Genomic DNA, 15,653 nt, shown 5'->3' with positions numbered 1-15,653 from the left:
TTTTAAAGAGACTGGATATTTTAAGGAGATTGAACTTTCAATGGTTTGAACTTGTAAGGACTGTGGGCCTTTTAAAGTTATTTGTTTTATATTGTGATAATAATATGAATGTGCCATTCTGGGTATGAATGAGAAAGGAAAGATTCTAATTGAAAAGTGATGTGTGTGTCAAAGTGACAATGGGGTTAGTTGTACTGTTCAGTTTTATGTCAACTTGATACAAGCTAGAGCTAGAGAGGAGGGAGCGTTCATAAAATTGGGGCACAGGCAGGCCTGAAGGGCATCTTCTTAATTAGCGATTGATGGGGAGGGAGGGCCCACCCCATTGTAGGTGGTGTCATGCCAGGCTATGATCCTGGATTCTATAAGAAAGCAGGCTGAGCAAGCCCCAGAAAGCAAGCCAGTAAGCAGCGTTCTTCCATGGCCTCTGCCTCAGCTCCTAGCTCGAAGCTCTTCCATGGCCCCAGCTTAGCTCCTAGACCCTGCCCTGCTTGAGTTCCTGTCCTGATTTCCTTTGATGATGAACTGTGACGTGGAAGCATAAGCCCAATGAACCCTTTCCACCCCAAGTTGCTCTGGTCATGGTGTTTACCACAGCAATAGTAACCCTAACTAAGACATTTATGATAGATAAATGATGTAAATGAATAAAACTAAAGATAAAAAGTAGGGGGCTGGAGAGATGGCTCAGCAGTTAAGAGCACTCGCTGATCTTCCCAAGGACTCTTCTGGATCCCAGCACCCACACTGGACAGTTCAAAACCTCCTGTAACCCTAGCTCTAGGGCTTTGACACCCTCCTTGGGTACACCACCCCATATGACATATGCAATAGACAGACACAAAATAACATTTTTAATGGTAAAAATATTAGAGAAGTTGAAAATGATTTGAAGAATTTATGATCTTGGAGTGGAGAAGGGGTTTCTAGGCATGGGACCAAAGACATAAATCATAAAGGAAAAGAGTGATATACCTGATCCATTCAATTTTTAAAGTTTTGTAGATCAAAAGCAAAAATGAAAAATGAAGCAATAATCTCAAATCTCAAAACAACAACAAAGAAAACCAAACAAACAAAAAACCCTGAATTATCTACCAGGAGCTCTTGATTGTCTAAACTCAAAAGCTTCTAACATAAAAGAACAGTCAACTCACAGACACAAAAATAATAACTAATATTCAACAAAATTTTGCTAAGTGACAGTAGGGTGAACTGTTGCTAAAAAGGACTTAGTTTTCCTACCCTAGGACATTCATGCCACCTACAAATGTGAGCTTGACTTGGGACTTGCTTTAGCTAGTGACATGTGACAGACTGACAGCATTTCACTTCCCCATTAACATAAGCCTTTCATATGTCAACTCTCTCATGGAACCCTGCTGGATGAGAGATCACACCAATGACAGTCAGGTCCCCCAGCAGTAGCTACCTTACCATCCCTAATCATATAAGTTGTCAAGTTGCCGACTCAGCACACAGCCAATGGTAGGTGTACAAGAAGTCAAGACCAAAGCACTGCCCAACCACTGCAAAGATTAGTTCACAACATCAAACACTTATTGTAGCTCACGGAAAGTTTAGTTACAAAGCACCAGTGTGGCAACAGGAATGGATCTAGCCTGATAACTTCCAAAACGCCTTATATTTATCATCTCTGAATCTGAAACATGAACATACTTTCCTTGTCGTAGCTCCTGACATTACTTTCTCCAGCACAGCATAAACATCACCGTTGTGGCCTTTTTCATTTTCTGATGAATGCTCAGCTCCTGGGATTTCCTGTTTCTCTTGGATCATTGCTCAAATGTCACCTTTTGTCTGGACCTCACCAGGCCATTATGTACAATTTCATTCCCATTCAATACTGAATATTCTCCTTTCCCTGCTCTAAAAATAGCAAAATGTGGTTTTTCTATCTAATATGCATCAATTTTCTTTAATTGTTTTTCTCCTTATAGAAGGTAAGTTCCCCCAACATAAGATTTCTGCCTGCTCTGTTCACTATGTCCCTCAGTTATAAGAGATTATGGGACCTAATACACCCTCAAATATTTGGTGACTGAAGACAGACAGCATTTAGAAAGTTGTCAATTTACCGATGAGGAAACAGTCACAGATAAAACACTTTAGCCTAAGACACAGTGCTGGTCAGGGACAGAGAGAGGCAGCAGGCAAACTCTGGCATGCTGGATCCAGCCTCCCAAGTCTAGACATGCCCTTTGCAACACACACCTTGGCATGTAAATCCTCATAAGACACACATGAATTTCCTTGGTTCTTCACATCTTTAGTATAGGTGTTTCCTTCTCACAGAAGTTCTGCACTTTGCCTCAACCAAAAGATTATATTTAAGTTTGAAAAAGCAACATGATTTTTTTGACCAAAGTCAGCAGTGAAAAGGTATCACAACAAAATTCCCATTTGTAACTTCTTTTTATCTATGTTTTTGACAAATAAACTTAGTTTGGCTTCTTGATATTTGTACCTTCAAATCCTTTCTTTATTGAACAATTTTTTTCCTGGCACTACTGTCCGAAAACTGTGGAGGTTACTATGTGTTAGACTTAGGGGTACAATCTCAATTTCATTTAACTACAATCAAACATGTAAAAAATTATTGAAATTTATGAATAACTGTATTTTGACTTTCTAAGATTTTTTTCAAAAGATCTTTTTACATCAGAAAACAAATTACTTTGTCTGTTTCTATACCACAGCCCTGAATTTGTCAAGAAATTATATTCACCTAATAAATCACAAAAAATAAGGAAATATAAACTATAATGAGAAGTTTCCACTTTCCATACTGGTAAGGATAAAAAATACTTAAATGCCGAGGTATTGGCAAAAGTATAGAGAAATCACATTTATATATTTTGATGGTGTGTTATAACTTGAATTTTTTTTTGGTGTATAAAGGTATATGTGTTTGTATGTACACAAGTGTGCTTATGGAGGCCAGAAGCCAATGTTGGAGACCTTTCTCGTTGCTTTTTACCCTAGTCCACTAATTCAGCTAGAGTAGCTGGCCATGGAGCTCTGGAGATCCACCTATTTCCCTCCACCTGCACTCCCAACCCCCAATATTGCAGACACTCTTCCCGGAGTGTCTTAGCTTCTACATGAGTGCTGTGGACAGAGTGTCTTAGCCTCTACATGAGGGCTGTGGACAGAGTGTCTTAGCCTCTACATGAGCTGTGGACAGTGTCTTAGTCTCTACATGAGCTGTGGACAGAGTGTCTTAGCCTCTACATGAGTGCTGTGGACAGAGTGTCTCAGCCTCTACATGAGCTGTGGACAGAGTGGCTCAGCCTCTACATGAGTGCTGTGGACAGAGTGTCTTATCCTCTACATGAGCTGTGGACAGTGTCTTAGTCTGTACATGAGCTGTGGACAGAATGTCTTAGCCTTTACATGAGTGCTGTGGACCAAACTCAGCACCTCAGCCTTGCACAGCAAGCACTCTGCCCTCCGTGCCATCACTCAACCTATACAGTTTTAGAAAACAATACGATAAGCTATAAATGTTCTTGGGTTTACAAATTCTATTTCTTATCCTAAGACTCTTTCAAATACTGAAGCACAATGGTTTTGTCATACAGACATTTGCAGTGATAACAAAAAGCAATGGTGAAAAATCTCTTGCCATCTTCAAACTCAAAAACTATGATTACCACTGGTAGACAAATTCAAGGCCACTCATGTTAAAAAGAATCTTAGTTGCACTGAAGGATATTCTTGCTGAGGTACTAAATATCTGCTGTGGAGTACTCTTTCTGTTCACTGTGAAGATATGTTGCTATCATTGTTAATAAAGAGCTGACTGGCACATGGCTGGGCAGGATTTTCAGGGTAGAGAGAATGCTGGGGAAGAAGGAGTCTGAGGAGTTCCAGCCAGATGCAGAAGAAGCAACATGGGAAGTTCATAGATGAGGTAAATGAGCCTTGGTCAGCACATAGATTAATAGAAATGGGTTCATTTAAGTTGTAAGAGCTGGCAGAGACAAGCCTAAGCTATCAGTCCAGCATTTATAATTAATAATAAATCTCTATGTGGTTATTTAGGAGTGACTGCTGGGACACAGGGGAATCTGCTTACAAATATTATTTATTCTAAAGTCTCAACCCTTCAGTGTGTCCATATGGCCGGGTACACATACAGTACTTCTGAACACCCAAGTATAATGGTATTTTGGAGGAACTGGCTGCTCAAATCAAAGCATCTGTGAAGGTGAGTGAATTGTGAGCCAAAAATCTCTCTTTTTTTTCCCTCCCTTTCTTTTCATAGAATACCCTTTAATTTTTTTTAATTGACTAAAATGTTTTGCAACTAGGTCTTACCATGTACCCTGGGTTGGCCTTCAGTTCTTGATTCTATTGTCCCAGTTTCCAATCTCAGATTACAGAAATGTGTTACTATACCTAATTACAATACTTTATTTATTTATTTATGGCTTTTCAAGACAGGGTTTCTCTGTGTAACAACTCTGGCTGTTAGTCTGCTTGCCCAGTTAGTGTGAGGCCCTGGGTTCAATTGCCAGCACTCGACACAAGCAAAAGTCCCAGGTGGCTCTGACTTAAATGTCCAACAGATTACAGTAGGTGTGTGAGGTGGCTTGTCATCTCAGCAACTGGGGGCTGAGACAAGAGGGTCGTCAATTCAAGGCCACAACAAGCTTTACAGAGCAAGGGCCCTGTCTCAAAAAACAAAAAAAAAATCCCCAGAAAAATAACAAAAGGGAGCTTGTCACTCCAAGAAAAAATATGAGAATATATGTCACTAATAAAGTTCCATCTTTCAAATGAAAACTAGAATTTAGAGAATCCTATCCACTACAGTGAACACTGAAGACTTCTAATAAAATGGATGACAGCACGGAGGAATGAGATCATTTGACAGTATACAACAAAATATGTCAACATCAGAAGAACTACATAACACAACCACCAATTTTCAAATGAACTGTGATTAATGTACGAAATTAGGCAGAATACACTCTCCATTCAGGATGTACGATATACCAGGTGGACTTCAATGGAGCAGAGTAAGAAGAACACAATGGTACATACTCCCCACTCCACTCTACAGCCCACCCTTTAAAAACCACCATCCGTCCAACTTTGGTGTGGTATCTGCCCATGGTTACTGCAGGAAGCTATTAAAATATTCTCTTTCCAACTACATATAAACATGATGTAAAAATTTCTTAAATAAAAATAAAACAAAGAAACTGATTAAATGTAGAGGTTTATGTGGGAATCAAGCTATTTTGTATTGTCACTTCATCGTCCACTGACAGACAAATGGAAAAATTTGCATGCAATGTATTTTATTACTAGTCGATAAACACATTAATCCTTTAAAACTGTCCCAGTTTTAATTTTATATGGTTAACTATGGGCAGATATATTCGACAAAAACAAAACTAATGTTCCTAGGCTTTCAGCAATTTTTGAAAGATAAAGGCATTCTGATATTAAAAAGTTAGAGAAGAGTGCTAGTTGCCTTGTAATGGAAATGTATTGTCTTCTTGCTTTTCTAAGTGAAGATCTTCATTTCTAGGTACAGCTTCATTTCACAGCTATGCCACTTCCTTCCAGGAGACCAGAAAAACAACAACAACAAATGCAGCCCAAATAATAGTCACAGTCACCACAAGAACTCTTCCGAATCACTGCTGTCCCCTGGGTGCACAATGACAGCGAGGACTAAGGAACACAAAGATCCACGCAGATGAGTGGCAAAGCACAATAGGAAACTAGGAAAAGCAGAAACGCTGACGGTTCAAAGTAGTTTCGTGCACATCTACAAACCCCACAAAGTTCTCTTTTCCCTGCTGAAGTCTCACTTGAAATTTCAGTGTAGGGCAGATTTGGCAATGGGGGAAGTGGAGGCATTGTTTCTGAAGAATTTAATTCTCTCACCATTTTGCTACTGGTCTGTAGCAGAGGGGTGTGGTTAGAGCAGTGCTAGGAAGCAATTCGAAGCAGCAGCCTAGGCTGCCCCAAACCGTGTCCAAGCAACAATTCTGGGCCAAGCCAATTTCCCAGCCAGGGTAAGAGGCCGAATGTTTTATGGGAAGGAAGAAAAAAAAAAAAAAACAAGAGTTAGAAGTTAGAAAGCATGGACGGAAATAAGTATCAAAATCAAAACGGTCCCAGGTGTACATGAATCGCCCGGAACGCTAACAAGTGCATGAGGCGCATATGGAAGTGCTTTATTCCCGAGTCCACAGCTGCGGCACTTTCTGTATCAGGTCTGCAGTTCTGAAGGGAACGTCCGCCTGTCTTTTGGTACTTATTTTGGGTTGGGTCTGTGAACCACCGTTCTCACAGACTGCAGCTGAAGCAATCCCAAACAAAGGGGCAAGGATGGCCTCTTGAGGGAAGCCAGGAGGGAAAGGTGGCCCCAGGTTGCCGTGCCAGCTGTCTCTACGGGGTCCACCAAGCAGGCAGAGGGAAGGGACAGTCCCAGGAGCATCGGAGGGGTGCAATAGGGCTGCATCAGGCCCCGTGGAATTCGCGGACAGACGACCCCACCCTGCCCACTGTCAAGGTTAACCCGCCCACTGGCGTTACCTGTGGAGGCCTCGCACAGCCGAAAGGCACAGGGTGATCATGGGCGCGCCGGGAGGCCGGCAGCAGCGGGCGCGTGGTCCTCCGGCCTGTGGGTGCGGGAGGCGGGCGGTGGAGTCCACGGGCCCGGGAGCCGAGGAGAGTGGGCCTAGCCGCCGAGACCAGACCTCAAGAACGCAGCGGCCAGCCCCGCCAGCGCCCTCCCACGTGCTGCAGCCCCAAGCCTCCGCCCGCGGCCCCGCCCCCTAGGCCCGCCCTGCATCCGGCTCCTCCCCAGGCCGGCTCCTCCCTTGTCCTACTGCTCGCCCCGCCCCGAATCCCTCGCCCCGCCTCTCGTCCTGTCCCGCCCCCACCCCCACCCACTCGGTGCCCTGCTCCGCCCCAGGGGCGGATCCAGCTAGCCCCAGCGTCCGAGAGCCTAGCGAGCAGCCGGGTGGGCTGAGGGGGCGGCGGCGGTGTGTGAGCCGGGGAAGTTTGGGAGACGCGACCTGCTTTGCGATCCAGAGCGCCGCTCGAGCCCGAGGACCGCGGGGGCAGGCGGACCCACTTCCCGACGCCCCCCCGACCCGCAGCCGTCGTCTCGTGTCCTCTTGCCTGGTAAGGGGCTTCTATCCGGAAAGGGTGCGTCTCCTGCAGCCCCAGATGGAGGCCTGCACCGCGCACCCCGAGAAAACCCGGTCTGGGCTGAGGCAAAGCCGGGGTACAGCGGGGAGGGGGCCATGGAGTGGGAGGTGGATGTGACTGGAGATGTAGGAGGGGAAACTTGGAGGAGGTTGGACAGCTTCCCCCAATCCCCCCCCCCCCCATTCTGTTTCCCCTTTCTACCCCCTGCCTGGGCCTTAGTGAGTATGTATAATAACCTCTCTGGCCTAAAGACTCGGCTCTGCTTTAAAAGAAGTACAAAGCCAATAAACATCCCAGCGTCCAGTACCACACCCTGGCTGTGAATTAGGGATCCTGGGTAGCAGATTGCTGATACGATTTAGTGGAAACAAGCCATTAATGCCGCCTGGCCCTGCGCCACTGTTTGGATGCATAGTATTCCATGTGAATGAACGCGGCCAGGAGCTTCCAGCTTGTCCACGAGAGCACAGCTACTGCAGGCTGGGCAGGTCGGTTTGTAGAATCCGTCGTTTTAGACGGTGATTTTTGAACAGTGTAGATTAAATTGGAAACACTGTTTATTCACAATAGTGCTCAATGGTTGAACAACCTTTCCACAGAGCCTTGTCGTCAGCAAGTAACTCTCAACCTACAAAAGTAGTGGAGTGTAAATTATTAATACATTAAAAAAAAACCACACACACACACACCTCTTGAAATAAAGGAAGATGGTCATTGTGGCTCGCCTTCTGAGTCAGCAGTACTAAATCTCCTCAATTAAAAGTGAGGCCTTTCAAAGGTAATTCTTTGTGTCTGCACCCCTATACTTTCTTGTGTCTGTATCTTATGCATTGTTAAGACAGGATGAGTTCTAAGCTTTGCTATACATGTTTTGAAAACATGTCTTTTCCCTGAGGCAAGCTTTAATATAGTTTAATAGTGCTGGGTTTGAATGAACATGTGGAATACATTACTGTAACATCTTGTGCTTTCTTGATGCTTTAAAGAGAGAAGAGATCAAGATAATGAATATTTTTATTGCTTTTAACATAATGTATGATCATTGATTTTTCTTCTTTTTTCATCGATGAGGTATTTAAGCTTCTAAAATGTCATCGGTCAAGCCTCTGGTTTATGCAGTTATTCGTTTCTTGCGGGAACAAAGTCAGATGGATGCATATACTTCAGATGAACAAGAGAGTTTGGAAGGTAGGCATCCGTTCTTTGTGTTCATGTCATAATTATAGAGAAAGATTAAAATAGCTACAATCCCAAGCTTATGATTTTAATAGGAAAATCATAATATTTTGTTGAGAGGCTTAACTAGATGTGTTGTTTCCATTTTCTGAGACTTGTTTTAGCTAATTAAAAAATAGGACTATTGTTTATTTACTGAAAAATTACTATCAGAAGTATGTCATTCATATTCTAGGGAAATTTTTCTTCAGGGGAACTAAGTTACCATTGTTCCCACTTAACAGACGAAGAAATGAGATCAGATAATTTTAAGCAACGGGACAGTTGCTATGTTACAAAGCTAAGGTTTAAATCCCAGTCCATACTTTAAAGATTTTTTCCCTCATTTTTCTGGTAAGGAGAGGATCTCATTCAGAAGAACACTTGAAAATACCTTAGTCATTGCTATAGCACTATGTAAAAAAATCTAAGGAATTATACCACGACTGAGCTCCAGCAAATGCTACTTGGGGAAACGAGAGGATTTTGCCCTTGTTTTATGTGAGCTTTAAATCTTGGATTCAGTAATCTGTAAAGCTGAGCAGGACTGGAGAAGTACCATCTTTGTGCTTCATGTTTATGTATTGTAGAATTGTAATTCACTATAGCTATAGGAAGAGAGAATGGTGCGGGTCGATGGGCTTGTGAAAGTTCAGTAAGCCTGTGTGTGGTCTGCAGACTTAACTGTTGCACTGAGAGCACACCGGGGAGAGCTTAATAAATAGCAGTTCAGTCTGAATTTTCCATCTTCAGGTTGCTTCTCCTATAGAGGGGACTCACCTATTAATTCTGCGTACTTTCTTTGTAGATACACTGTAAGTAGGTGCAAATCAAAGTTGGGCATTTGTTCTAGATCATCTGGTGAGATGATGTCTTTCCAGGTGGCATTGAGAGGAGCAGGTGAGGCACAGTGGTAGGGCATTGCAAATGAGCCCGTTTAATATTAAGGTCTTTTTGTCCTCCCTGATGGCCAGACTGTGTGAAGATGAAGGTAGTTTGGCCATCAAGGAAAGTCTTGGCTGTGATTTCTCTATGGGAACGGAGGAAGGCGATCACGTAATAGAAGATGCTTCTTTGCTAATCTAAGGCAGTATGGTGTTTTTATGAAGCAGAAAGAAAATCAAGAGTATTTTAAAAACCAAGATGCTATGCCCTATTTTTAGAATGGCATTCAGCCAAAAATATGTGCCTTCAGCTGTTTGTTATATATGGAGTCAGAAATGGTGCCAATTGTTTGTGACTGACCCCTATTTTTGACTCTGTGAGTCTAATTTAATTGAACATGAAGTCATGTGGAGGTGTCTGCCCACCTTCTAGACATTTAAAAATGCCTTAGGAGAGGCTCCGTCATTCTAGCTCCAGATTTACCACTGTTGTGGAGCTGTGTTTCATCAGCCCTGAGGTTTGCTACCAGATTATGTCATGCGTTCCCCTAATTGTTGTCATCTCTGACATCTGCTTCACTTGACTGCTGTCCCTTCAGCACACTGTCACCCTTGCAAGCCCTGCTCCCATCTTCGCTCTTTCCAACCCTGATAAACTCCAGGACGATTCTCGCAGTTCTCTTCCTCTGGCTCCTTGCACATTTCTCCTCCCCGATCTCAACCACTTGGTTATGTACTAGGTCGTGTTTCTGAATTGAGGGTCATTCTGCAAAGTCTGGAGACATTTTTGAGTGTCACAACCATTGGGGAGGCTTGTCTTACTGAGGCATCTCATGGGTAGAAGCCGTAGATGATGTTAAACACTCAACACTGCCCTAGACAGGTCTTGATAACAAAGAACTGTCTGATCTAAGGTGTAAGGTGATGAGATGCAGAACCCCTTTCCGAGACCGTATCATTCTCAACTTGTATTCCACCAGCAATCTCTGTCTTAAGTATTTTACTTTCTGACTTCTACTGTCTGTGTTTCTAGCACACTCCCTCTAGTATCCACATCCCAACAATTCCTTGAACAACCCCACCACCCCTCAAATCTGTTGCTCCTATACTTTCCCCATGTCTTTCTCGCTTAAATTCTGTGGCGGATCATTATGATATTTTCTTGTACTTCTGCTTTGAGAAACAAGAACCTTAATTTTAATTTTCTACCTACTCAGTGTCCCTATCCATTTAACTATAAATTAATGGAGCAAAATGTACAGTTTTGCTGACTGGCTATATTAGTCATGACTGAAAACATTAAGCATACCTTTAGTGCAGCTGGGTGATAAGCGTATTTATCCCTCATCCATTCATTCGTCCTTTTTGTTATCTTACATGGTCATTTTAATAATCTTTCATCTTCTGAAACCCCAGACTTTTGCTTCAGCCTTTATCTATAGATGCTTCCTTCACTGTAATATGTGTGTGTATATATATGTATATGTATACATATGTATATTAAGAAAACAACATGTTTCAACTTTCACACTCCTTACATTCACTCACTATCAGTATCCACATGCTTTGCCTATTTGCTAGCCTTTTACCATTAGTGGAGCATTGTATTTCCTTCTCAGAGACATCTCTCTACTGACCTATTTGTCCTATCCTATTCACCAGTCAGGATTTGTGTATATCATCAAATTTTCACTCCTCTGGATCATTTCTACCTAATCATTATTGAACCATTTGTTCTTCTTTCATAAAAAAAACCTGAGGAAAATAAAAATGAATAAAGCTGGAGAGACAGTTCAGTGGTTAAGAGCGCTTGCTGTTCTTCTAGAGGACCTGAGTTAGGTTCCCAGTCCATGTTGAGTGGTTCACTCCCACCAATAGCCCTAGAGCTTCAGGGAGATGGGAAGCCCTCTCCTATTCTCTGAGAGCATCCTGTTCACAACTGGTACACACACTCGTGCACACACACACACACACACAGGAAAATAATTCTGAGGGGGGGCTAGAGAGTTGGCTCAATTGTTTAGAACACTGGCTCTTCTTCCAGAGGATCTGAGTTCAATCCCAAGCACCCACATGGTGGCTCACAGCTGTCTTTAACTCTATCTCCAGGGGATCCAGTGCCTTCTTTTGATGTCTGGTGGCACCAAGTGCAAATGTGATGCACTAACATATATACATACATATACATACATTAAAACACCCATACACATAAAATAAAAATAATACTTTCAAGTGGATATTCTTGTCATTGTACCCAGTCTCCCTTCTCTGATTTTTTTTTTTTTGGTCTTCCTTTGTAACAAAACTGTTTGAAAGAGTTGTCTATATTCGCTTTCTCCAACTCTTCTATTTCTTAAGGTTAAGAATTTTAATCCTTTCTCTCCATCCATTCTACTTTCATTAAGGGCATTAGTGATTCTGTGTTTAGTTAAACAGTTTGTTCCTATTCTTTATCTGACTTACTAATTCTTTCCTTCATCCCATTCTCGTGTATTTTACTTCTCTTCTAGAACATCTCATAATCCCTTGGTTATCACCTCATTTCCTTTCTTGCTTTTTCTCGCCATTGCTGATTCCGTTTTTCCTGAACTGTCATGCCTATAGCTGACTGATTTTTTTGTCACTATCTTCACTCCTTTCTTTGGTGAGAGTATTTAGCTTATTTGCTTGGGGTACCCCTAAATTTACATGCTGACAGTTCTTAGAACTGTAACCCCAATCCAGACCTTTCTTCTAAACCTAGACTTCTATATCCAGCTTCCTACCACATATCTCCACCTGCAAGTCTAGTAGGCATCTCAAAATTAACATTGCCAAAACTGAACTCACAGTCCTCCCACCTAAAGTCTGTTCTATCCACAACTTCCCTCTCTCAGGGAGAGCAGCTCCAGTGTTCCTTTAGCTTGGGCCCAAAAACTTGGGCATCATTCTAGGGTCTTGTTTTTCTCATTCTCTACTTCTAACTGTTAATAGATCTTATCTGTGCCTTCAGAAGTCAGGCTGTCCTTTCCTAATGTCCCATTGTGTGTCTCTGGCCAGAACTCTCTCTACCGACTAGGTTGGCTTCAAACTCATAAAAACCCACCTGCTTCTACATCCTGAGTACTGAAATTAAAGGTGTGCACCACCACACCAGGACTAAAAGTCTATTCATCCCAAATGCATCTTGAGTCAGGGATTAGGGAATATAGTCCAGTCACAGAGTGCTTGCCTGTGTGCCCTGCTATTCCCAGTACTGCAAAAATCAATCAAATGAAACCATAAAATAAAATTTAAGGCTAAACATCTTTTACCATTACTACTGGAATCTCCCCTGGTTGAAACTGCTTATTTCTCATTCTACTCTGATAACCCCTAGCTGGTCTTTCTTTACCACTCCTGGCTCCCTGAACTACCCAAACTCATCCATTCTGTTATTCTCTATGTAGAATCTTGCCAGAACTCCTATGTTGCTTAGTCATTGTATAAAGGATCTATAGAATTTGGACACATTGTCCCCCTACTGTTTTTCATTTGATTTCAGCCAAATTAGCTTCCTTACTGGGGAGGCATCAGATCCTTGTGCCTTAAGGCTTTTGCTCTGCCTGTTTCCTTGGCCTGGAATAGCCTCCCATCATCTGTACCTGCTGTCATGATAACACTTCCATCCCCTTAGAGTCTGCCACATTTCTTTTTCAAGGAGGCCTACCCTGAACTCTAAGTTAAATATGTATCCCTGCTCATCTCCCAACCTCTCCATCCTCCTTACCCTTGTTTCTTACTTACAGTCTTCTTCTCATCTTTTGCTCCAAGAGGCTAAAGTTCTATTCTGTATGATTCACCGGTATACCACCGGTATATAGAAAGGGGCCCGACATGTGATAGGTGGTCCACATGTACTTGTTGAATTAAATTCCATAATCCTAGGCTTGTATTTATCTGGTCTTTCTCTTGGTTTCTAAGTCTACTGGGCAGAAATTCATCAACCCCTCCCCATAGAATGTTTCTGTCATGAATCTATCCTGTCTGTTTAGCTCTGAAGTTCCACGGCCTGGTTTGTAGTTAATGGCTTTTTTTTTCTCTTGATCTATTTTTGTGTTTGGGAACTTATGTTTGGATTTTGCTGCCAGGTGATGGGAAAGAGAAATGCTCTCTGCCCTAGATCTGATAATTTTAAATTTCCTTGAAAATTAAAGTATGGGTTTAACTGCAGACAAAGAAGCCAACATATTCCATTTGATGACCATCCACGACTTGCCAGACTTAAAGTCAAAGATAATAAGATAATAGCCTTGTCCTCAAGGAGATAGTGTAACATGAGATACGTGCATGTCATGGCATATGACACAGAGCGATCTTTCCAGTAACAGAAGCCTACAGAGTACATGGCACAGTAAAGAATGACTGATGCAGGATGGAGGGTGCAAGAGTAAACAAATATATATGCACATGATTTTATTATTGCATGTGTCATGGCGCAATAACAAATTTGTTTGCAATCCAGCTTTTTACATGCAGCTTTATCTGCTTGGGAGAAATAGAAAAGGAGAAAGCCACTTTCTTGTAGTTCTAGCTACTGAGGAGGCCAAAATATCAAAACACAGAAAGGAAAAGAAGAAAGTTTTAGACTTAGGTAAATAGATTATTTTCTCCCTAAAAGATACTTTTGCTTCTTATTGCATAGAACTTGGTGCTTTAATCAGGTCCTTTCTAAGAAGAATTTTTCTGTGCTGCTGAAAGTAATAGTATTTATTTTATGATAGGGACACTTTTCTCAAGACCACAATTAAAAGTCTTGTAAAACGTACTTGAACCTATTCAGGAGTGTTAGAAGGGCAGTGGTTATTTTGGCCACATGCTTAGTTTCTTTTCCAGCCGGAGCACAATCAGGATAAGAGCCTGTCTTGTTCCCTCAAAGGATCCTTGCAGAGAGGACAGAATGCGTCTCTTCACAGCTTCTGCCTTGGGCTGCTCAATTGTGTATGTCATTTGAGTGGGAGCCCACCTGGTTTCCTGTTTCTCTAGGCTGCTCTCAGCATTCCTACCAGCCTTTTGGTTCTAAACACAGACAGCTATTTTCCTTCACTAAATCCTTGAAAGCCCTCCATTTGTCAGTTGCAGAGTCCCACTCTTTAAAAATGTCATTGAAGCAGCCTTGTGATCTGTTAAGTCTTTGATTCTTACATAATCTGCCTTCGTGTCTTTGCATTAGTCTGTACCTTGTACCCTTGCTGTACCAACCAGTTATTTTGTCCTCCACCAAAAATAGATGAGGCAACTGTCATCATTTAGTATGCTATATATTTTGCTTTATAATATGGACAGTGATTTGTTTTTCCTATTGTGTTTATTGCTGTTCCTTTAGCACCTTGGAACAGAAGTTTACACATAGTAGGCATGTAGTAAATTTGCATACATGAATGAATATTTTAAAACAGACCTATTTTTATGTTACTATGGAGGATTAATATTTAGTGCCTGCTTTGGATCAGGTATTATGCTTCTCTTACTAATTTTCGATTTGTACATCTTGTTCTTCATATATAAAAGATGTATAACATTTTAAGTGTGTTTGATGCTTTGGTGGTTAATTAGGTATTAGTATTGGAATGTAAGATATTATTGATATGCTCCTCTTTCTGGGAGCCTTCCACAAGAATATGCTGTATTATGTGTGTTCAGAAATTATATTCTAGCTAACACTTACTGTTTAGTGAGAAATAAGAGACCACTGTCTTCCTCTGATAGCTCGCCTATAAATAGAAATCTCTATGCAGCCAGACCAATTAGTTCTCCTCCTGTTCTTTGACCATAAACCCTGATTTACCATAGATTATATTTCTGTAAGGAAAAACCAAATGTTCCTTTTCAAAGTTGCTAATCTTCCTGCCCTTATTTTATTTCAAGTTGCAATTCAGTGCTTGGAGACAGTTTTTAAGATCAGTTCAGAAGATACTCATCTAGCAGTGTCACAACCCTTGACAGAAATGTTTACAAACTCCGTCTGTAAGGTATGTTGGCATTTTTTTTCTCAATAGTATTTGATGCAAGTATGATCCAGGTTTATTTTGGAATTTCTTTTTCCTTTTCTTTCCTTTCTTTTCTTTTCATTTCTTTCTCCCCCCCCTTCATTCCTTCCTCCTATCTTCCTTTCCTTTTGAGACAGGGTTTCTCTATGTAGCTCTGGTTGTCCTGGAACTCACTCTGTAGACCAGGTTGGCCTTGAACTCAGAGATGTGCCTGCTTCTGCTTCCTGAGTGTTAGGAATAAAGGTGCACACCACCATTGCCCATCTTGTCTTGGACTCTTAATGGTTGAGGGAATAGGTCTACAAATAATCAGCTTCTTCCTGGATATTATTTAGGAACTAAA

The 15,653-nt window shown here is 41.8% G+C and overlaps 2 protein-coding genes across 3 annotated transcripts in view; one reads left to right on the top strand and one right to left on the bottom strand.

Annotated features, from left to right (window-relative positions):
• Nln (neurolysin) overlaps nucleotides 1–6,819 on the bottom strand; it is a 91,555-nt gene extending 84,736 nt beyond the window's left edge. Inside the window, exon 1 of the mRNA XM_005065581.4 lies at nucleotides 6,583–6,819. Coding sequence (XP_005065638.1) covers nucleotides 6,583–6,623 — 41 coding nt within the window. The 5' untranslated portion in view covers nucleotides 6,624–6,819. The remainder of the gene's footprint in view (nucleotides 1–6,582) is intronic.
• Nucleotides 6,820–6,968: 149 nt separating this feature from the next.
• Nucleotides 6,969–15,653, top strand: part of Sgtb (small glutamine rich tetratricopeptide repeat co-chaperone beta) — a 37,887-nt gene continuing 29,202 nt past the window's right edge. Inside the window, exons 1-3 of one of the 2 annotated variants that reach the window (XM_013126669.3) lie at nucleotides 6,969–7,176; nucleotides 8,284–8,391; nucleotides 15,189–15,292. In XM_013126669.3, the coding sequence (XP_012982123.1) occupies nucleotides 8,292–8,391; nucleotides 15,189–15,292 (204 nt within the window). In that variant the 5' untranslated portion in view covers nucleotides 6,969–7,176; nucleotides 8,284–8,291. Of the gene's footprint in view, nucleotides 7,177–8,274; nucleotides 8,392–15,188; nucleotides 15,293–15,653 lie in introns of both variants that reach the window. The other variant, XM_005065580.4, reaches the window with a different exon arrangement.

Source organism: Mesocricetus auratus, unplaced genomic scaffold (genome assembly GCF_017639785.1).
Source record: "Mesocricetus auratus isolate SY011 unplaced genomic scaffold, BCM_Maur_2.0 Super-Scaffold_100020, whole genome shotgun sequence".
NCBI lineage: Eukaryota > Metazoa > Chordata > Mammalia > Rodentia > Cricetidae > Mesocricetus > Mesocricetus auratus.
This window is presented reverse-complemented; position numbering and strand designations above follow the sequence as displayed.